Source organism: Balaenoptera ricei, chromosome 19 (assembly GCF_028023285.1).
Source record: "Balaenoptera ricei isolate mBalRic1 chromosome 19, mBalRic1.hap2, whole genome shotgun sequence".
NCBI classification, from domain to species: domain Eukaryota; kingdom Metazoa; phylum Chordata; class Mammalia; order Artiodactyla; family Balaenopteridae; genus Balaenoptera; species Balaenoptera ricei.
This window is the reverse complement of record NC_082657.1, coordinates 6,588,460-6,610,346: the sequence shown is the minus strand read 5'-3', so window position 1 is coordinate 6,610,346 and position 21,887 is coordinate 6,588,460. Positions and strand designations below refer to the sequence as shown.

At 58.1% G+C, this 21,887-nt stretch overlaps 2 protein-coding genes across 6 annotated transcripts in view; one reads left to right on the top strand and one right to left on the bottom strand.

Moving 5' to 3' along the window:
- Positions 1–4,690, top strand: part of MYH14 (myosin heavy chain 14) — a 90,859-nt gene extending 86,169 nt beyond the window's left edge. For all 3 annotated transcript variants that reach the window (XM_059905890.1, XM_059905889.1, XM_059905891.1), the window contains 3 exons: positions 1,718–1,826; positions 3,505–3,677; positions 3,834–4,690. In XM_059905890.1, coding sequence (XP_059761873.1) covers positions 1,718–1,826; positions 3,505–3,677; positions 3,834–3,993 — 442 coding nt within the window. In that variant the 3' untranslated portion in view covers positions 3,994–4,690. The remainder of the gene's footprint in view (positions 1–1,717; positions 1,827–3,504; positions 3,678–3,833) is intronic.
- A 3,801-nt stretch (positions 4,691–8,491) lies between these two features.
- KCNC3 (potassium voltage-gated channel subfamily C member 3) lies at positions 8,492–20,293 on the bottom strand. 3 transcript variants are annotated; one of them, XM_059905896.1, is made up of 5 exons: positions 19,397–20,293; positions 14,154–15,261; positions 13,607–13,609; positions 12,776–12,967; positions 8,492–8,628 (listed from the first exon to the last, which is right to left on the bottom strand). In XM_059905896.1, the coding sequence occupies exons 1-5, from the start codon at positions 20,291–20,293 to the stop codon at positions 8,492–8,494; spliced, it is 2,337 nt and encodes a 778-aa protein (XP_059761879.1). The 3 variants fall into 3 exon arrangements, with proteins under 3 accessions (XP_059761879.1, XP_059761877.1, XP_059761878.1); XM_059905894.1 differs by lacking the exon at positions 13,607–13,609; XM_059905895.1 differs by lacking the exons at positions 8,492–8,628; positions 13,607–13,609 and adding an exon at positions 12,426–12,540.
- Positions 20,294–21,887: the final 1,594 nt, after the last annotated feature.

The window sequence follows — 21,887 nt, the reverse complement described above, 5'->3', positions numbered from 1 at the left end:
ACAGCTGGAGGGCAATCCTCACATTCTGGTCAATGAGATGAAGGGGAGCTGTGTTACAAGCACATGGTTTAGAAACATCCAAAAGGCATCATAATATTAATGGTTGATGATTTCCTATATCATTTAGGATGCTTTGTGCTGCAAGTAACTGCATTCCCACTATATAATTTAAACAGTAATGTAGCAGTTAGCTATAGCTGCATAACAAACCACCTTAAAATTTAAGTGGCTTAAAACAACAATTTTTTATTATTGCTCATGAGCCTTTGGGATGGCTGGTAAGTTCTGCTGATCTGAGCTTGGTGGGCCTCACTCATGCATCTTTGCTCAGCTGAAAGTCAGCTAGATGGATTTGCTGATCTTGGCTGGGCTCTCGTATGTCTCCAGCCTGGCCTGGGACAACTAGGCTAACTTGTCTCTGCTCCAGGCTGGCCCAGGATTGTTCACATGACAAAGTGAAGGTTCCAAGAGTGAGGGCTTCTTGGGGTCTAGATTTGGAACTGGTACAATGTCACTTCTGCCACATCCTGTTACTAAAGCAAGTCATGTAGGGAATCCCCCGGTGGTCCAGTGGTTAGGGCCCCTCCGCACTTCCACTGCAGGGGGCATGGGTTTGATCCCTGTTCTGGGAACTAAGATCCTGCATGCCGCACATGGCATGGCCAAAAAAAAAAAAAGCAAGTCATGTGGCTGGCTCAGATTTAAGGGAATGTCCAGTCATGGCTACCAAGCACTGCCCATTGCTAGGGGCCCCATCACATGGACTTCACCCAGGTGTGGATGAGCAGGGACCGTGGGGATGGGGAAATTAAGGAGACGGGAGGGAAAGGATTGGAGGGGAGAGAGGAGGTAAGGATGGCCCCAGGTGTCTGACCTGCATATCTAGGCAGATCATGGGGGATTAGGAGGAGGAGTAGGTTTGGGAGAAGGCATTGAGCCCAATGCAGGGTGTGCAGGGTCTGGTGGATAGCTGAGGCTGGGGGCTGAACCAGGCTGGAGCTCAGGAGACAGATTTAGCAGACACCAGGCTGTTGATGGTTGTAGAAACCTGGGGCACAGCTGAGCTTGTCCAGGGAAAGTGTGTGAGTGAGAAGGGGAGAAGACAACAGAGATGGTTGGAGATGGAGCTTTGGGCTTCCAGACTGTTCCACAAACACAGAAAGCTAGAGAAAGAAATTGAGAGAGAATTCCAGGCTAGGTAGAGGGAAGGTCAGGTGGGAGATGATGAGTCCTGAACTTGGGGCTAGGGCTGTGAGGCTGAGGAGGGGACAAGACAGAGTCCAGGGGGCAATGGGACAGGGTTTGGTTACTAACAGGCTGGGGGTGGGGCAAAGGGGAGAGAAGGGGTGAGGACAATGCCTGGTGGTCTGACTTAGGGACTGGTGGTCAGTGGGTCAGTCCCCTGAGAGGAGGAAAGACTGGGGGCGGGGTGGTGGGGGAATACAGTTGAATATGAGAGACTGAGTGGGATATGGAAAACTGGTATAGACATGGAGACACTTTTAGGACCTTCAGGCATCTTACTAGAAGCTAAGGACTAGATTCCCTGGTGGGAGCCTGGGTACCAGTGTCTGGCCTGAGTAGACTGTGGGAGCCAGTTGTGGGTGGAAAAGAGGGCAGAGGTCATTCTGAGAACAGGTAGCCACTGGACGAGGCTTGGGGGACTGAGCCCCAGGTGAGCAGCTCTCCTGATTCTCCTGTTCATACCTCTCCATAGGGAGCGCATCCTCTCTGGCAAGCTGGTACGCAGGGCTGAGAAGAGGCTTAAAGAGGTGGTGCTCCAGGTGGAGGAGGAGCGGAGGGTGGCTGACCAGCTCCGGGACCAGGTGAGCAGCTGATGTTATTGAGGTGCAGTGGGAGTGGTGGGGGGACCACTGACAGAGAAGTAGCACATGCCATCTCTGGAGGCAGTGAGTTCCCATCACAAGAGAATGTGTGGGTGCTGGACTGGAACTGAGTGCAGACACCATCCTGGGGCTTGGTGCATCAGTAGAGAGCTGGAATCAGTGACTTTGTGATCCGTAAATTCTGGAATCTAGGAAAGGCCCTGGTGAGGACCTTAGACAGCCAGGGAGAGGGAAGAAGTTAAACCCTACCCAGAGACTAGGCCACAGCTAAAATAACAACACCTGCTGTTTACTGAGTGCTTTCTACGAGCCAGGCACTATGCTAAAGACATAACAGGTAGTACACTTAATTCTTATCCGAACTCTATGAGGTAGGTTAAACTATTATTTTCCCTCTAATTTTGGTGAGAAAACTGAGACAGAACGGTGAATTAACTTGCTCACAATTATTTATTTAGTAAGAGATAGAGCCAGAGTTCACACTCCAGCACTCTGGCTGCAGAGTCTGTTTTCTTAATTATTTATTGAGCAGTTACTGTGTCCCAAGTACTATGCTACCTGCTTTTTAAAAAATACATGCTTACGTTCTCTCATCAGCTCCATTTCACAGGCGAGAAAATGGAAACTTTAAAAGGGGATATAATTTGCCCCCAAGTCACACAGTCAATAGAGAGAGCCTGGATCAGATCCTCTTGCCAGCTTCCACCCCAGCCTCATATGTGACTGAGTCTAGTTGCTGTGCCCTTAAAAGCTCAGCTGTGTTTTATTCACCATTCATCTCACAAAACAATTGTTGAGCACCCTCTATGTGCCAGGCGCTGTGCAAGGCATTGGAGATGTGGCTGTGAATGACACAGAGAAGGACTCTGCTCTCAAAGAGCTCAGATTTTCAACATAGGAAAAGAAAGATACCATAGACTTATAAACAAGCAAAGATAATTACAGATTGTGACAGGGGCTATGAAGAAAAAAGAGAATGAAGAGAGAGGGGGACACAGAGGACTGGGGAGTCCCCCCTAGATTGGGGGTGTCAGCAAGACCTCTAAGGAAGTGACATTTGAATTGATACTGAAGGGTGAGAAAGAGCCAGGAAGAGGGAACAGCAGGTGCAAAGACCCTGGGGTATGGAAATGAGCTTGGTGAGTTCCAAGCAAAAAAGCAGACCAGTATTGCTTGAGAGAAGAATGGGGTTGGGGGGGGGGGGTGTTGAATGATAAGAAATTAGGTCAGAGGAGTTGGCAGGAGGCAGGTTATGTATGTCCCCTCCATGGAGAGAGAGATGGCAGGGTCTGGGGAGGTCTCAGTGAAGATGGTCCGATCAGTGTGTTTATGGGAAGAAGACCCTGCAGGGCCTGGAATGCCAGGCTGAGGGGCTGAGACCTTGTCCCAGGGGTACTGGGGAATCACGGAGGACTCTGAGCAGGGAAGGGTTAGGGTCAGCCCTGAGCATAGAAAGATCCCTCTGAGGCCGGGTGGGGGATGGCCTCACATTTGAATCTGAGGTGGAGGCTGGTGAGAGGATCTAGGAGAAAAGAACAAAGCATGAATAGATGGCAGGGCACAGGACAGAGTCCGGATGTAGGAGGGATGAGCTGTGGGGAGCGCTGGGTGAGGGTAGCACCCAGAGAAATGACCCGGCTCCCCTCCTCACGCCAAGCTGGAGAAGGGGAACCTTCGAGTGAAGCAGCTGAAGCGGCAGCTGGAGGAGGCCGAGGAGGAGGCGTCCCGGGCCCAGGCGGTCCGCCGGAGGCTGCAACACGAGCTGGAGGACGTCACAGAGGCCTCGGAGTCCATGAACCGGGAGTTGAACACTCTGAGGAACCGGCTTCGGTAAGGCCACCCCGCACATGCGCACCCTCGCTCCATAAACCCCAGTATCTCGCTCTGCCCTCATCTCTCTGTGCCCCCCTCCCCATTTTATTCTGTCTCTCCATATCTCCCTATCGCTCACTTTTCTCTCTGCCCCCTGGTCTCTCCTCCCCGCAGACGCGGCCCCCTCACCTTCACCACCCGCTCAGTGCGCCAGGTCTTCCGACTGGAGGAGGGCGTGGTGTCCGACGAGGAGGCGGCGGCGGAGGAGGCGGAGCCAGGGTCTGGGCCACTGCCCGCGGAGCCCGAAGGGTCCCCTGCGGCCCCACCGCAGTGACCCTACCCTGCCCGCAGCCACCGGGCCCTCCCTCCCTGGCCCCCTTGGTGCCTGTCCCACGAACAACCCTCTGGCTTCTTGCACTTTGGAAATGGTGCCACCCTCTGGCATGACAGCACTTATCAACCCCACGGGGGGGCGGGGGGTCCCCTGAGACTTCCCGTGAACCCCTAAACACAGAGGAGCGGGCAAGCAGGGAGGAAAGGACTGGGGTGCTCTCGCTTGGGAGAAATTCGGGTGTAGTTGGCAAGCTGGGGTCCCATCCAGCTCCAAATCCTTCCTTCAGTTATGAATGATCTGTATTAGGAAGGGAGCACGGCTCCCCTGCCCTCCTCAGCCAGGGCTCCCCACGCCCCTTCCCCCTCCCTCTTTCTCCTCCCCCTCCCCCTTAAGTCTCCCCCTTCCCCCTCCCGCTCCCTCTTTCCCTGTCTCTCCGTGTCTTTCTCCACTTAGCCACTGACCCCGGAACTTCTGAGCAACAGCACCCTGAGCCCCAGGCCACCACCAGCCTTTGACCCTTGCAGAGGGGCAAGATAAGGGGACCTCACTCATTCCCCCTCCCCCCATGCTCCCTTCTGGTTGCTCTTGTGTGGTCACAGTTCAGTTGGAGTTTCCCATGGGAGTTGGAGGAGGGCCCCCCCCCCATACCCTCCCAGACTCCAGATTCTGGCAGAAATAAACTCCAACCCCGACTGGACCCCTCAGGGGCTGTATGTGTTCCTGCAGGGGTGGGGGGACAGGATGGCAAGGGGCAGCGGGTGGAGGGGGGCAGCCTGCTGGTTCTAATCCAACTGGCCAGTGTTGGGGGACCTCACGTGTACCCAGCATTTAATGTGAAAGAACTCATTTTCCCCTCACCCAACCTTCCTCCAAAGTATCCCCTGCATTATACAGATGGGAAACTGAGGCTCAGGGCTCCAGGGTCCCTTGCTCCAAGCCTCTCCGTCAGCGAGTGGCAGAAGGGGTGCTGCACTCTAGTTGACCCTCAAGTCTTTGCAAAGCAATGATAGTAGTGACTGTTGAGCTGTTTGCTGAGTACTATTTGTTTAGCTGAGCTAAACTTGGGACATTAGTCTCAACCCTCAGCACAACCCTTAGAGGCAGGGATTTCACTGCCTTCCAGTGTCTAGAACAGTGCCTGGCACATAGTTGGCCTTAGTATGTTTGCTGAATTAATAGATCACCCCCGCTTGCCCTTTTAGAGTGGTGGAAACAAGCCCAGAGAAGTTGAGAGACTTACCCAAGGACACACAGCTACTAAGAAATTGAACCCAGTCTGGCTTCAGAGTGGGTAACTCCTGAGCCCACACTCCTTTTCTGGGGACTAGTCACCGGCACATGACCCAGGAGCTCACATGACCCAGGTGCCCTCACAGACTTTCCAGTTAGGGGTGCGGATCCCCATTTTTACCATCAGGGAAACTGAAGCAGGTACTTGCCCCCGCCAAAATCACAAGGTGAGAGCCGGCGATGAGGGGGATGTCTGGACCCTCAAAGTGCAGGCCCTTGCCATCTTAGTACGACCCCTGCTCTTCTGTCCCAACCTTCTGTCTGCCCCCAGAGCCCCTAGCCCCATCAGGAGATCTTCTCTGGAGACAAAGAGGGTGAAACTTTTAAATGAAAAGGAAACTTTTATTTTGCTGTGAGTGAGAGGGTGGGTGGGAAGGGGGCATGACACTTTTTATTTGGGGGGGGTGACATGCGGCAGCTTCTGCAACGGGCGGTTCATGCACCCAGGGTGGGCGTGGGGGAGGCTTGGGGGAGGGGCCGTGCCGACCCCTCCCTCCCTGCCCTGGGGGTGGGCTGAGAAGACCCGCCATTAGCACCAGAGTTGGACGATTTGCAGACCTCCCCTCCCCAGACTGACTCCGGGCACCCTCCCCCATCCCTGAGAGCGCCCCCTTGCCACTCCCCCCCACCCCAACAACAGGCCAGGCCCGCCCCGCCCACTTTTGAGTGAGAGAAACTTATTGCTGTGTGTGTGTGTTGGGGAGGAGCCGCTGTATTCAGAAAGACCCCCCGCCGTTCATTCCTTCCCCAATCACCCCGCCCCCGCCCCGTGTCCGTGCGTTCCCGGAGCGCAGGAGGGGCGCGACATGCGTGTGGGGAGCGCGTCATGCAGCGCATGCGTGTAGTTGCAGGCACCCTGGCGGCCGGGGGGAAAAGGGGAGTCGGGACTAGGAAGTTGTCCCTTTAGCTCTCTCTCTCTCCCTCCCCGAATCCCACACTGTTGAGTTGGGGGATGGGGAATGAGAGTAACGTGTGTAGAGGTTTATAATGATTGTGACTATTTTTAAAAGCTGAACTAAAAAGCTGGGTACGTGTGGCAGATTGGCGAGCAGGGGGGAGACGTTGGGAAGAGGTCCGTACCCTTTAGAAAAATCCTCACCCCGTTTCCCTGCACCGTTCGGCTTCCGTGAGGGTCAGGGGTATCTGGGGTTTTGTTTTGCTTTAAGAAGTTAAACCCTTTGGCAATATAATCAGTCTCCAACCCCATACCCTGGTGTTTAAAGCCCTTAGCCCTTTGCCCCGCCCCACCCCGCTCCCGCCAGAACCCGCCCCACCCCTCACCCCTGGTTCGCCAGGGTTTAGGGTCCAAGGGAAGGATGGGGGGACTCAAAAATGCCCCTTGCATAGGAATCGTTGCATCAAGAATCGTGCTCAGTGACCCCACCACCACCAATCCTCGGGCGGGGGGTGGGGGGTTCCTGAGGCTGTGGGAGCAGAGGGAGGGAGGTTGCTAATTCCATGGGCCCCCAGCTACAAAAGGGGGAGTCCCTTAAGGATTCTGGGACCGGTGTGGTCCCTGGGCTTGGGGTAGGTAGCGCATCCTTCTTGAGCCAGGATGGGGTATGAGAAATGATTTTGCACCCGCGAACATGGGGGGTTGAAAAACGCCGGGGAAGGGCGAGCTGGGATCCCAGCCCAGGTGGATATGTGGTTTCCCAAGCTTCTGATATTCCAGCGTCCCTCCACTAGGGAACAGCCTCTACATTTTAAATGTAAACACCTCTAACCTAAATAAACGGTGTCCTGGCCAAGCAGCAATATCTGGACTTAACCGGTTTATGTGCGAAATGCCAGGAAAAACAAAACTTTAAAAATAAGTGTTTGTCCTTGTACTGCCTAAAACCTTAGCACATCGCCAGGGGTACAAATATGACCCTCTGGGAAACATTGGCGTCTATGAAGAAGGTGCCTTTGGGGCACCATTTAAAGAAAGGGGCTCTTGAAGGGGCAGGGTTAGGCATGAGAAGGGGGCTGCCCCGGGAAGGTCGGGTTCCCTGGAATTGCAGACAGGTTGAGCCTATCTTGAAAATTCTAGCGTCAGGGGAACCTGAGCAGGATGTCTGATGTCAGATTTAGGGGTGTCCAGGAAATGTCCAGAGTGTGGGAAGGATTTGGAGCATCCCAAAGGCTGAAAGTGAGCTGAAAGGCTGGATCAAGTCTTGGAGGTTTGAGGTGCTGGGATGCAGCTCAGGGAATGAGTGGGTGGTGGGGCTTGGGCCGGGGTGGGTGGGGGGGCGGTGCGGACAGCATCTGTGTGCAGAGGTGAAGTCCCAGGAGCGTGTGGGGATTTGGAGGATGCGGGATGCCAGACTCAGTCTCAGGAATTCTGGGGGCAGGCCTCATGTGATGGGAATCTGGAGGGGGTGTTGGGGTAGTTTGTGTGCTACGGCCAGAACATCCCAGGAATACCGGGATGGGAGGTCTGAGTCCATGCAGCAATAGAGGCGAGCAGATCCCTGGGCGTGGGGTGGGGGGTGGGGGAGGAGGATGAAAGAGTGAAATTCACCAGAGGAATGCTCCTGAAGGCTGAGGGAGCAGCTGTCCTCAGCCCCCCCCTCCCCCCGGGCCTCCGCTTCTACCGTCTGAGCTCAGCTCCGGTTTTTGGCTTGGGTGACTGTTCCTCCTTCCCTCACATTGCTGCTAATTTTTTTTTTTTTTTTTTGGTGATGGGTTGCCCTCCTGGGGTGAAGGGTAGGAGGCTAGGAGACCCTCCGGTAGCTTAAAGGCCAGCCCGACCCCCATGGAGGTCCCCACCCGCTTCCCAGAATGCCCCTTCCCTCGCACGCGGCATGCAGCCCCTGGCGGCTTATTGCTGAGGTGGAGTTGGAGAGGGCGGGGATCCAGTTTGGGGGAGGCATGCAGAGTAGAGGGGAGGCGCCCCAAAATGTAATTGGTATAATTTGGACGTATTTACACGAGTCGATTGCGGGGGGTGGGGGGGTTCCTATGGCTCATGGAGACCTGAGAAGGCTTTTTTTCAGGAGGGGCGAAGAGTTGGGGGAATGGCCTTTGGCTCCTCCCCACCTCCATCCTGGGGGCCCAGGTGGAGGTGAGGGGCCCGGGGGTGTCTGCTGGCATCGTCTCGGTTGCATATTATTAATGACTGTTTGATTTTTTTTTTTTAACCCTTTCCCCCACCCCCCACCCCCAGCTCCTTTGACCTTCTTCCCTGTCACCCCCGAGTCCCCCCACGGGGGGGAGGGGAGCGCTAGAGGATGGAGGGCAGGGTTGGGGGAGCGCGGCGGGCGGCCCTGGGAGAGCCAGGGGGAGTGGCAAGGGGGGCGAGGCGCAGGGACACCCCGCTCAGGCCCGCGATGCTGCTCAGGCTGCGGGATTTCTCGTAACCTGGTGGTGGGGGGGGAGGGCGAAGGGCAGAAACACGGGGAGGAAGCAAGGAGATAGGGGTGCAGGGGGAGGGTCCAACAGACAGAGGGACCCCAAGACAGAGAGAAGCAGGAGGGAAACAGAAGGGATATGAGATGGAGAAAGAGAGAAGACAGAGACAGGAAGAGGCAAGAGACAGGAAGAGATGGAGAGGGCGAGTCAGAGAGAGAAGGCAGGCGACAGAGACGGTGAGGGAGACAGGATAAGAGACAGACAGACACCAAGACACAGAGTGACAGATGGCAAGAGACGGAGAGATGGACAGAGGCGGACCAAGGAGACGGAGAGAGAGAGAAGTGAACAAATTGGACAGTCAATCGGCATCGAGGAGAAAGGTTCAGACATGGGGAGGGGGAGAGACTCAGGGTTAGGAGGCAGGTGGCAGCCACCGAGCCTCCCCCACCCGACCCCCACCGCGGCCCCCCTCAACTCCCCTCCCCCCTGTTGGCCCCCTCATCTGAGGCAAAAGGTGGGGGGCAGCGAGGCAGATGGTGGGCAGCACGGGCGTGGGGAGGGAGCGTGGGTGGAATGCCAGTGGGGGAGCAGCCGGTGGAGAGGCCTTGGGAGGGAATGCGTGGGGCCGCAGGGGGTAGGGGGCTAACCTAGATGTAGAGGAACGAGGACAGGCGGGTGGGGACGAGGACAGGCGGGTGGGGACGCTGTGAGGGGCTCAATGGGGTGCAAGCTGGCAGCGCCCCCTCCCCGGGCGGGGCGGGGCTGGTGCGGGAGGACACGTCCAAGAGCAGTCTGATGAGGGCAAGACTCAGCTGAAGGCTGTAATGGGGTATCTTTAAAGGGTCAAGAAGCCTTTAAACGAGAACCTTCTGATGGGAAGGTCCTGACAATGTCTTGATAGTCAAAGGGATCTAAGGCTTAGGGGCACATGTGGGGTTTCTTGAAAACTTAGGAATGTCTGAAGAGTTCTGCCAGTGTCTGGGCTCTTCTAGGGCTTTGCTAGGCAGTACCAAGGGGTCTGTCTTGACGAGGGCATCCTAACTGTTGGAGAGAGGGCCTGGGGGAGGTTGGAAGCCCAGTATCTTGGGGACACCCCCATTCCCAATTGCTAACCTGGGGGGAAGGGGCAGAGGGGGACCGAGGGTCTCGCGAGGTCTCAGGCGGTGACAAGAGCTGGGGACAGAAATACACAGAGTCACGGGGGGGGGGGGGAGGGTGGCCAGGGGGAACCCCCCAACACAGCCTCACTGTTGGGGGGACGGAGAAAAGCCGAGATCTCTTCCTCCTCTCTGGTGTTTTCCGGGGGAGGGGAGCAGTGAAATGGGGGCGGCCAGAGACATCAAATATGGAAGGAGCTTCCGAGGTGGCTGAGGGGGAAGGGGAGGATGAAGGAAGAGAGGAGGGGGAGGGCTGGGGAGGACGGGGGAGCGCAGGCAGGTCAGGTGCGGGAATCAGGTGGTTGGTGAGGGGAGACGGAGAACGGAGGGGTCATGGGGCGGGTGAGGGTCAGGTCCGGAGGAAGGATCTTGGTTGAGGGGGAATAGTGGAGGGTGGGTCCTGGAGGGGAAGGTTAGAGAGGAAGGGAGACGCGTGGAAGGGGGAGGGATCCAGGACCTTGGGGGAGGGAGTTCAGTCAGCCCCATCAGCTCCAGCCATAATTTGAGTTCAATGAATGGATTTTGGCATACGAGGCAAGAGAAGCAGAGAACTCCCCCCAACTGACCCCCCCAGTCCTCCCTCACCCACATTCCCGAATCCTCCCCCCTCCCCCTGCCCCTCAATTCCATAGGGGCCCATCCAGACCTGGGGGTGGGGAACAAAGGGAGGTGGGTAACAGGACTGGGTGCAAGCAGGGGGAGGGGTGAGATGGGAGCAGGGAGGCAGGGGGTTGGTAATGAGATGAAAGTGGAGGATGATGGAGGTGGGGGGCGGGTTGCAATAAGGAGAAGTCCGGGGATGGAACAAGAAGAGCCAGACAGCCCCCTCTGGACTAGGAGCCCAGAAGCCTGGGTTCTTGTCCCCCATCTGCTCTGTGGCTGGGGGTTGGCCATGGACCTCTCTGAACTTCTGTAAAACAAGGGCGTTTAGATGCGGCTGTCCTTGGAGGCTCCCTAAGTCCTGCTGTGGCATCTCCTTAGGCTGCAGGTAGGGATTCTTTAGGATGTATCTCTGTATTGCATAGGGAGATTCCACAGGCATGTGTTGAATGAATAAGCGATGGATCAAATGCTTTCAGGTGGCCTCCCATCATTTTTAAGATCAAATCCAGCCTCTCACCATGGCCAAAAATACCTTCCCCCCCAGACTCCTCCCCTCTCCCCTAGGCCACTCAGCTCCAGCCACACTTCCCTCCTCCCTGTTCCTTTAACAGACCAAGCTCATCCCACCTCAGCACCTCAGGCAGCACCTCAGGGCCTTTTCACTTGCTGTTTCTTCTGCCTGGCTGGAGCTTTTTCAGCTTTCAAGTTTCATGTCACCTTCTCAGAAAGACCCTCACAGACCCCTTATCTGACCTGGCCAGAGTAATTATCCTTTTGTTTTCTGCTTCCTCCAGTCATGGAGTGGCAGACATTCGCTATAAAGGGCCAGATGGTCAATATTTTCGGGGCTCTGTGGGCCATACCATCTCGGTCGAAACTATTCCAGTCTGCGGTTGTAGACAGTGGCTGTGTTCCAATAAATCTTTATTTACAAAACAGCTGGTGGACACATTTGGCCCGTGGCTGTAGTATGTTGACCCAGGCTCTAGAGTAGCAACTCTGTGATGGCAGATTCTTGCTTTGTGCCCTGCTAAATCTCCAGTGCCTGGAATTCTACCCTCAATCATTAGTTGCTGCATGCATGAATGAATGAATGAATGAATGAATGAAGTTAGGGGTTAGCTGGGGTTGTTGTGAGGATTACAGAATATATGTTAGATTCCTGGCACGTGGAAAGTGCTTCGTTATGTTTGCTGAATAATTCATCTACTGTCTCCTCACTCTATCTCCCTCACCTCCCCAACTGGCCAGACCTGACCCTGCCCTCTTGACCCCTGGCCCCCCGACTCTCTCTCTTTCCTTCTTCTCCACCCGCATAGCCCTGACCCCGGCTCAGGCTTTGTCCTCTCCCCCTGGACCCTCATCCCAGCCTCCTCCCCAGCCTCCTGACCTGCAGTCTCCCCACTCCGGTGCATCCTCACAAAGTCCCAGAGCAGACCCGCCCCTCCCCAGATCCTGGGACGAGAATCCTCAGCCCAGCCCTGCTTTTTGGCCTCAGTTCTAGGTCTGTGTCTGCCTCTGCCCCAAACTGAGAGCTCGTGGAGGGCAGGGGTGCGGTTGGATTGCTCACTGCTGAATCCCCTGGACCTAGCACTGCGCCAGGAGCCTGTGTGTGCTTTGTAAGTGCTGGCCAATCCACAAGTGACTGGATGAGTGGCTGAGTCTTTCTCACCCCAACCTGCACCCAGAAGAATGTCCTGGGTGTGTACCCCATTTTCTTGATTAAATAAACAAAAGCAAAACCAAGGGGGAGGCAGGGAGAGAGATGTGGATGGGGCTGAGAATGGGGGTCAGTCGTAAGGGCGGGGAGGGAGGTCAGGCACATGGTGGGGAGGGTGGGGCTTAGTTCTAGGGGTTAGTGAGGGGCACCACAGGTCCTGGGCAGGTGGGTGCGGGGCCAGAGTCAGGGCTGGGGGTTAATCGGATGGAGCTGTTCGGAGTTAGGGGACAGGAGTCTCGGTCAATGGGGGCTGCATGTTCTCAGATGGGTTAGTCGGGAGGGAGGGGGTTCAGAGGGTGGGGGCTACTTACCCTGGGGGGAGGGGGTTCGTCCACTAGGGGGATATCCAGGCTGCAGCGTTGGCGTTGAGGTCGGGCAAGAAGCTTGGGGGGCCTGGCTTACGCCAGTCTTGGGGGGGCAGTGGGGGAGCACCAGTGGCTGGGGGTGGGGGAAGAGGCCAGAGGGTCGGGGGGGGACATGGAGATGGAATAAAGACAGGTGAAGGGTCAGTGGTGAGGAAATTTGGGGGAGGGCGTCTAAGAGGGAGGGAATTTGGGGCCAAGAGATGGGGGAAGGGAAGTCCAGCACCTCCTCCCTCATCTCCCTCTCCTCCCCTCCCCTGGGGGAGGGGAGGAGAGGGAGGGTCCCAGGGGGCCAGTGGAGGGCACCTCACCTTTCCGGATGGAGCCATCAGGGGAAGGGGCATAGTCAGTGAGAAGGAAGCAGGCTCGGTCCCGGCTGTAGCGGCCCCGGCTCCCGGGGGTGATGGGGCTCTTGTCTTCTGGTGACATGGCGGGCTGGTCAATAGCCGGGCAGTCCTCGTGGGCAAGCGCAGCTGCTGCAGGGTCCCCGTTGGGGCGGGGATCTGTGTCCCGAGGGTCAGACAGAGACACAAAGGAGAGAGTGAGGTGTGGGAACTCACGGAGAGGGCAAGGTCAGCAAGGAGAGGTGATGGAGGTGCAGGTTGTTAGGGGGTGTGGCTGGTGGGTTGGGGGAGCGGGTCATGGGTGGGGAGGGTGTTGAGTGTCGGGAAGGACAACAGGGTAGGGAAGGGCATTGAAGGCTAGGAAGTGGGGGTCAGGCGGGGTGTTGGGTGCTGAGAAGGGCAGGACTGAGGTAGGGTGTCGGGTGTTTGGAGGGACAGGGACGGGGGAAGTAGTTGGGAAGTGAACTGGGTGCTGGGAAGGAGGCTGAGGCAGAGTGGAGGGTGGGACGGTTGGTTGAAGTGGACCGAATAGGGCACAGCTGGGGTAGGGTGCATGGTTTGGGATAGGTCTGGAGGGATGGCTGGGAGGGATGCAGGGGGCTGGGAGGTGGTAGTTTAGGGAGGGGTGTTGGACGCTGGCAAGGGCACAGTGGGAGGCGTTGGGAAGGTGACAGATGAGGGAGGGGGGAGGTGGGGGTCCCCCAGGCTCTGACTTTAGCTATTTTTAATTGGTGTGAAACTGGGTCAGCGGCTGAGGGAGCAAGATGGGGGCCGGGCGGCCCAGCTCCCTTTCTTGACCTACTTAAGGCATGGGGGTGGGGCCCCCCAGCCTCTCCCTTCCCCGGGACTGATGCCCCAGTCACTGCCTCTGAGACACAGACTCCCCTGGGGGGAGAGATGAGCACAGGCTCAGTCAACTTTCCTCTCCCCTCACCTCCTTCATCAGACACTGCAACAGTCCCCTGGCCTCTGTCTCTGGCCCTTGATTCCCATGTGAGACTCTCTCCCTGTGCACTGAACCGCCCCCCATCTCTCTTTCTCTGAGTCCCTCTCACCATATGGCTGATCACTCTGCCCCCCGCCCCCCTGGTTCCACTGAATACCTTGGCTGTAAGTCTGTCTCTCCCCAAAACTCTCTTTCACATGAAATCTCTGTTTCTCCATCGCTGTCTACTTCCGTGCCTCTTCTCTGGCCTCGGCAATTGCTATTCACTTTCCTCTCTTCTGTCTCTGTTGCTGACCACCCCATCTCTCTGGAGTCTCAGCAACTACCTCCTGCCCCCCTCACAACCTCCCCACCTCTGCCTGCGCCCCCCCATCTCCACCCCTTGCGCCCCCTCCTCACCTGCCCGGTTGATCTCAATCACTTCCTCCTGAGCCAACGGGCAAGGCTCCCCAGGGGCAGGCAGAGGAGGCAGCCCCACGATCCCGAGCCCACCCGCTCCCCCCCTGAGCAGCCCGGGGTGCGTGTGGGGCCCTGGTGGGTAGGCCCCTGCCACAGTCACCCCCATGGAGGGCGGGGTGATGGGTGGTGGAGGGCTGATGCTGCCGCTGCTGTGGTGAGGATGGGGCGGGGGCGGTGGCGGTGGGTCGGGCTTGCAATAGTTGGGCGAGCCGGGCTGCGGGGGCCGGGGGATATGTTTATTCTTCTTCTTGGGCAGCTTCTGTTTGGCCATGGCCAGCGAATAGTACATGCCAAAGTTGTTGACAATGACGGGCACGGGCATGGCGATGGTGAGCACCCCAGCCAGGGCACACAGCGCCCCCACCAGCATCCCTGACCACGTCTTGGGGTACATGTCTCCGTAGCCCAGGGTTGTCATGGTGACCACGGCCCACCAGAAGCCGATGGGGATGTTCTTGAAGTAGGTGTGGTTGGAGCCCAGGATGTCATCGGGGTCAGCGCCAATGCGCTCAGCATAGTAGATCATAGTGGCGAAGATGAGCACACCGAGCGCCAGGAAGATGATAAGCAGCAGGAACTCATTGGTGCTGGCGCGGAGAGTGTGGCCCAGCACGCGCAGCCCCACGAAGTGCCGCGTGAGCTTGAAGATGCGCAGGATCCGGACAAAGCGGACCACCCGCAGGAAGCCCAGCACATCTTTGGCGGCCTTGGAACTGAGGCCCGAGAGCCCCACCTCCAGATAGAAGGGCAGGATGGCCACACAGTCGATGATGTTGAGGCTGCTCTTGAGAAATTCCACCTTGTCTGGGCAGAAGGTGATGCGCATGAGAAACTCAAAGGTGAACCAGACGACGCACACACCCTCCACGTAGGTCAGGAAGGGCTCTGTCTCCACCTCCACATTGGTGATGTTCTCCGGCGGAGCCCCAGGGATCGGGGAGGCCTGCGTCACTGTCTTGTTGCTGATGTGGATGAAACCCTCGTGGGTCTCCAGGCAGAAGGTGGTGATGGAGATGAGGATGAAGAAGAGGGAGGCGAAGGCCACATACTGCGGGGCAGGACAGGAGAGAGAGGGCAAAAGGTGACCCAGGCATCTGGTCAATTAGCCATCTCCCTGAGACCCTCCCAGTGGCCCCTTTCCCAGACACAAACTCCAGGGAAACCCAGGTGTCCCAACCCCAATGCCTCCATCACTTCTTGCATCCTTTTCTCTCTAAATCTTGCAAAAGGATCAGAGGCAGCTCTCCCCCAGCTCGGGAGAAGAGCTGGCCCCAGCAGCAGCAGCAGATGGGCCACTTCTTTCCTGGAAACAGTGATTTCTGGCTCCTTGCTCTGTCTCCTAGACCATCCCCCCCACTCCTGTTCCCTGTGTCATATCTCAGGGGGTCCCTGGCAGGGTCCAAGCATTCTGCTGGGGGATGTGGGTAGGGAGGCTAAGATCATACATCCTGTGTCTCAGAGGCTTTGGGGCTTAGCTTGGAGCTGAGGGAAGGCAAAGGGGAGAAGGTGGGTCAGAGGCAGAACCAGGAGGTGGTTAAGAGTAAGAAAGCCTGGGTTTGAATCCAGCTTTTTCCCTGCTTAATTGGGCAAGGAGATTAAGCTTTCTGAACCTCAAATTTTTTACAGGATTGTTGTAAGGATTACATTAGATAAGTATACAAAGGGCCTGACTCCAAAACCAGTGCTTGGTCTAGTGTTTGGAACTTAGTAAGGCTTGAGCTGTTATTAGGGTGTTGGGGCATCAGTTAAAGGAGCCAAGGTTGAGGCCTCAGATAGGTGCCGGTGTTTAAGGACCTTGATGCTAATGACTGGGTCTCAGAAAAGGGAGAAGGCTGGGTGAGGCCCTCACCCAGAGAGAACAGCGCAGAGTTGGACCCACAGAGGGGAGGAGGGGTGTTAGGTCCCTGAAGGAAGAAGGAAGTGGAGGGTCAAGACTGCAAAAAGGGAAGATGATAGGGGTGGGGTTTAAGGCTCTGGAAAGGAAGGGAATGTCAGGGGCTTGAACATAGGGGAAGGGGAGAGGGCAGGGCTAGGTCCAAGGAGAGGTGAAGGGGCTTGTCAGAGGTTCAGAGATATGGGGGCGGGGGTGCCTGGTTCATTTCAAGATGGGGAAGGACCAGTGTCCTGAGCCCAATGGTGTGGCTTTTGATGAAGGCCTTGAGAAGAGACAGGGTCAAGATCTTGGAGAAGGCCCCTAGAAATTGTAGTGGGCTTTATCAGATATGTAGAAGGGAGGTCGAAGGAGTGAGGTTAGTCCTTAGAGAAGGAAGGGGATGGGCTTTGAGCCAGAGGAGCCTTTAATCAGATGGGTAGAGAGAGGGCCTGGGGTGCAAAGAGAGGAGAGCCAGAGTTGGCTCCCGGGCCAGCACTGTCCCTCTCTGCACTCTCTTTCCTCCACGGGATGGGGGGCAAGGTCCGGGCTTGGGAGACCTTGACTTTAATCTGAAGTGCAGAGCCGAGAGGCGGGCCAGAGTCCGCCTCAGAGATGACCCTAGATCTTGGGGTGGGCTAGGGGCTCAACTCTGGCCCTCTGCCCCGCCCCCCTCTTCGTTTCTCCGCAGTGGTTTAAGAGGCCAGAGGCCTCCGCAGAGCGCATGCCTGGTGCTCCCCCGCCCCCCTCCGAGCCGGGCGCAGGGCGCAGGGCGCAGGGCGCAGGTTGCGGCACCGCAGTGGGGGCGGGCCGGACGGACCAGGGGGCGGGGCGCGCGGGGGGCAGCACCACGGACAGCTCCCCCACCGCAGTGCGCAGCCGCAAGGCCTGAGAGCTGTCTTAACCCATTCCAGGCCGTGGCCGAGCAGGCAGTGCGCAGCCGCAGTGCCGCTTCACAGCGGGAGGCCACAGGCCAGGAGCTTGATTAACTCCTTCCCTCCCGGGACACAGAAAGAAAGGTGGGCACCCGTCGCAGTGCGGAGCTTAGAAGCTGGACAGCGTCAGGACCCCCTTGTCCAGAGATGCTTCAAAAGCAGAAGGGGTAGGAGGGCATGGAGTCCCTGTAAGAAGGAAAGGGGAGATTATGGGGAGAGGAGTGAGGGGGAGGTAGAGCCGGACCCTCCACTTTGCATTGGCCTCAACTCTCAAACTCTCATTTGGCGGCTAGAAGATGCTTGGCACTACGTGGACACTCAAAACACATCTGTAAAGTAAATGAATGTCCCCCGTAGCTGTCCCAGACCCCTAGTTTCACCTCCGAACCCTTCAATGGGGTCACAAGAGGGAAGGGCTCCCCAGGCCATGGGGGAGGGTGCCGCTCAGAGGCCTGAGGGGGCATATAGGGCCACGTCCTTTCTGCACCTCCTCTCCCCCACCTCCCCCCACCCAACCCCAAATCTTGCCAACTCAGCGCTTCCCGGGGACCAAACTTTATGCGGTGCCTCCGGCCCCCCTCCCCCTCGCTCCCTCCCCCGGTGCAAATGCGGCACTGCGGGTCCTCCGCGTCCTTCCCGGCCCAGGACGCGGCACGGTGGGGGGAGGGTGCCGGACCGCCTCCTCCGGGTGTTTGGGTCCCCAGGAGGCTAGAAAGGGGCCTGGAGTCTCTCCTCTTTCCCTCCTCTCTCTAATTCCCCACCCCCCATCTTGAACTGTCCTCTCCTCCAACACAGGGAGGAAGTTAAGAGGAGGAAGAGGTTCAAATGAGAACCAGGGGGAAGGGTAGCTACTTAGCCTGGGAAGTTACAGATGTTTGAGGAAAGTTTTTTGGGGGGGGGGAGACGAAGAGAGCTTTGGGGGAAATATGGAATTTTGAGAGAGATAAGACTGGAGAGAGGAGAAGGCTGGAGTGTGGGCTCTTTGGTTCACTTAGCGGGAGGCGGAGGGGGGTCTGAGAGGCCCAGTCCTGTGCTTTGGAATGGGTAGTGGGGGGGGGGCGTTAGGAAAGGGGAAGTGAGCAGGGCTTGGGGAGGGGGGTCAGGTGGAAAGATACCAAGGTAGGTCAGAAAGACCTGGGAGCTATTTTGAGGAGGAAGCTTTGGGGCTGATAACTTGAGGAGGGTCCCAAGGATTGAGATTAGGTAAAGTTCTGGAGCAGGAAGGAAAGTCATTTACCCACTAGGAAAGAGGCTGGGAAGCTGAGGGTGGGGAGAGGGTGTCCCAGAGATAGAGAGTGGGCTATGCAGTTTAAACGATGAAGGAAGAAGCTGGGAGAATCTGTGGATGAGAGAGAAGCTATTCTGGAGGGCATATGGGAAGTTCTGGAGAGGAAGGGCATATCATGGGGGCTCAGGACTCTTCTGGAGACATTGAGGAGGAGTGTGAAAGCCTTGGGGGAAGTCTGGAGCTGTATAGGGAAATCCTCGGGAGGGGAGTTGGTGTGGAGGATGCAGGAAGGGATGTGAACACAGAGGGGGCAGCAGGGTCCCAGAAGAGAAGATGCCCCAAGACTCTGTTGCAGTGAGGGGGAAGTATCCTAGCCAGAGCAAGTGGTTTGGAGGTTCAGAGGAGTCCAGGGGACTCTGAGATTGGGGTGGGAATTATTCTGAGACTTTAAGGGCAGAATAAGCAGGGGGGGTTCAAAGATAACCAGGAGACTCAAACTTGGAGAGAGGGAGGGGATGTGGAGACGGTCAGAAGGAGAATCAGAGGTGTTGGGAGAGCCTGCAGGACTGAAGGCTGGAAGCTAGAGAGCAGGCTTCAGAGGGTCTGCAGGGGGTGGAAACAGTGTTCACAGGGCCTGGGACACTTTGAGGGTTAGGAAGAGATGTCTTCTGAGGACCTAAGGAGGTCCAAGAAACTGAGGGCTGGACAAGGGTCTTCTGAGGGTCTGAGGGGTGGCCAAGAGAGGTGAGAAGAGGTTAAAAGGGGCTAGGAAGACTCAGGGTTGAGGAAATGTCTTCTGAGGGTCTCAGGAGGGGTCCAGGAAAGGCAGATGTGGGGTTGTTCAGGGGGTGTGTTTAAGAGATTCACGGTCAGAAAGGAAGTTTCTAAGGGCCTACGGTGGCCTAGATAAGCAGGGTGGGGTTTAGAGAGGTCTGGAGTATTCTGAAGGTTGCAGAGAGATCTTCTGAGGATCTGGGGATGGCCGGGAGAGGGGGGTGTGTTCAGAGTACGGGAGACTAAGAGGCTGGGAGGCCGAGAGACCAGGAAGGGCTGGGAAGGGCTAGGGATTAAGGGCGAGGATGGGGCGTTTCTGAGGGTCTGGGAGCTCCAGGAGAGGGGAGGGGGATGGGGGCTCCGAGAGCACGCTCACCCTGGCGGCCCGCGACGAGTAGGGGTCCTCGAAGAGCGCCCACACGCGGGGCTGCCAGCGGCGCCACCACGTGCCGCCCGCGCCGCCCGCGCCCCCTGGCGGGCCCCCGGCGCCGCCGCCAGCGTCCTGGAAGCAGAGGCGCTTGAGCTCGCCGCCCGCGCCGTCCAGGCCGCCGCCGCCCGCGCCCGCCTCGTCGTCCAGGCCCGCATCATGGGCGCCCGCGGCGTTGGCAGCGTTGGCGGCGCCCGAGGGGTCGGGTGCCTCGAAGGAGTCGAGCGCTTCCTCGGCGTCCCGGTGCTGCCGGTAGGTCATCCAGCAGCAGGCCTCCACGTCGGTCTCGTCGATGCCCCAAAAGCCGAGCTCCTCCTCGAAAAGCGGCCCGCACACGTCGGCCGGGCAGTGCAGCTTGCCAGTGCGGTAGTAGTTGAGCACGTAGGCGAAGACACCCGGATGCCGGTCAAAGAAGAACTCGTCGGCGCCCGGGTCGTAGTCGAAGCGCGCCGCCGCCTCGGGCTCCGTCAAGCCGGCCAGCCGCGTCCCCGGCAGGGTGCGCAGCGTCGAGCGGTACGTCTCATGGCGCACGCCGCCCACGTTGATCACGATCTTGCCACTGTCGCCACCGCCGCCGCCGTGCCGCCCCATGGCCGCCGCCGGCAGCCCGGGGCATGGCTCGGCGCGCCGGCCCCCGGGCCCGCGGGGTGCCGGGGGGCCCGCCGGGGACGCGGCGGGGCCGGGCTGCGCAGGCTGCTGCTGCTGCTGCAGCAGCGGCGGTGGCGGTGGCGGTGGCGGCGGGGGCAGCGGCAGCGGGGACTCGGACGGCTGCGGCGGCGACACCGGCTGCTGTTTGCTGGACCCCTGGCGCCCGCGGAAGGATGAGACGCAGACTGAGCTCAGCATTGGCTGGGGGGCGGAGAGGGAGGGGCGGGGTCTCAGGGGGCGGGGCCGCAGGGGAGAGAGATGTGATTGGGTGAGAGGAGGTGATGGAGGGAGGGGGCGGGGCCGCAGGGAGGGAGAAACCGAATTGATTGGCCTGGGAAGAGGTGGGGGCGGGGCTAAAGCTGCGAGAAGGGCCCGGACTCCAACTCCGCCTAGCTGGTCGGGGCGGGGCCGCAGATGGAACACACCGATTGGGTCTTTCTGAGATAAGGGGCGGGGCCGAGCGAGGTGTTAAGGCGGGATGGGAGGCTAAAGTTGCCTGGTTTGGCAGCACTGGGAGAACAGAGGAGGCGGGGCTAAATATAAGACAGAGATCTGATTGAACTAAAAACAGGAGCGGGTCGGACAGAGGAAGGGGACAAGTCCGAGCTATTTAAAGGGGTCTGACTGTCCGTGACTGGCGGAGTCAGGGGCAGGGCCACAATCGGGGCGGCCGTCTGGATTGCATAGAGACGGACCTAAAGAGCCGGCAAGCAATACCCGGTGAAGTGGGGCAGATGGAGACTGCCGGGTTGAGCTCCTAACATTGATTGGACGGGGCAGAGAGGATCTTAAGAGGCAGCGCCACAGAAATTAGAAACAGTCCTAATTGGGCTGGGAGAGTGAGGGGGCGGGACTGAATGAGGGGCGGGAACTGGAAATGGAGAGTGGCACTAGACTGGACTGAAAGGGGACACGGCAAGGGGAACAGGGACTGAGACCCAGTGAGAAGGGGCGGAAAGGGGCGAGGCCTGGAAACCTGAGAGCTTCTGGCTAGGACTAAGGGAGAAGGCGAGGTAAAGAAGGGGCAGGGTCGGAGCTGCAAACTCGGCCCGATTAGCCGGCGCTGGGCCGGGAGAATGTCAGGAAGGATGCGGAGAGACTGCGGGAGGTGGGTGGGATCCACGATTGGTAAAAACCGTCTTGAATGGGCTGTGGAAAGGCAAGACTAAGGGAGGAGCGGGGCTTTAAGGGATTTGAAAGCAACCAGGCTAGGTGGGGGCGGGGCAGGGCTAAGAGTGTAGAGAATGGCTAAGGAAAAGGTGAGACCTGCAGAGTACAAAGCTACCGGGATGGACGGAGCGGTGGGACCTAGAACGGGAAGTCTTGGGGGCCAGAGAACCTGGGAGACAGTTCTAAGGGTCAGCAGGGCCTTAGAAGGGGGAACGAGGTGAGGGAAAGTGGACGAGGTCTAGATAACGGCGGACTGCAGTCAGCAGAACCAAGGGACGGATGAGAACTGGTAAGGAGAGAGCCTTAAGAGGCGGAGGGGAGAAACCAAAAGGCCGGGAAACAGTCTCGGCTGAGGCAATAGGCGGGGCCAATAGGAAATTGGGCGGGATTAGGTTTCAGAGAGTCCTGGTGGGAGGACAGAAAGTTGGGGCGGGGCCAATGGTGGATGTGGCCAGAACTAGGCGGACCGCCCCGGAGCCGGTCAGGCCCCGCCCCCTGGGCTGGACTGGCGCCCCCCCCCCCGGTGGTAGAGCGCAGGCGCGGGGGCTGGGGCGGGGCTAGCGGCTGCGGCTGGGGCTGCGGCGGCAGGAGGCTGTGCCTGTGGGAAGGAAGTGGGCGGGTC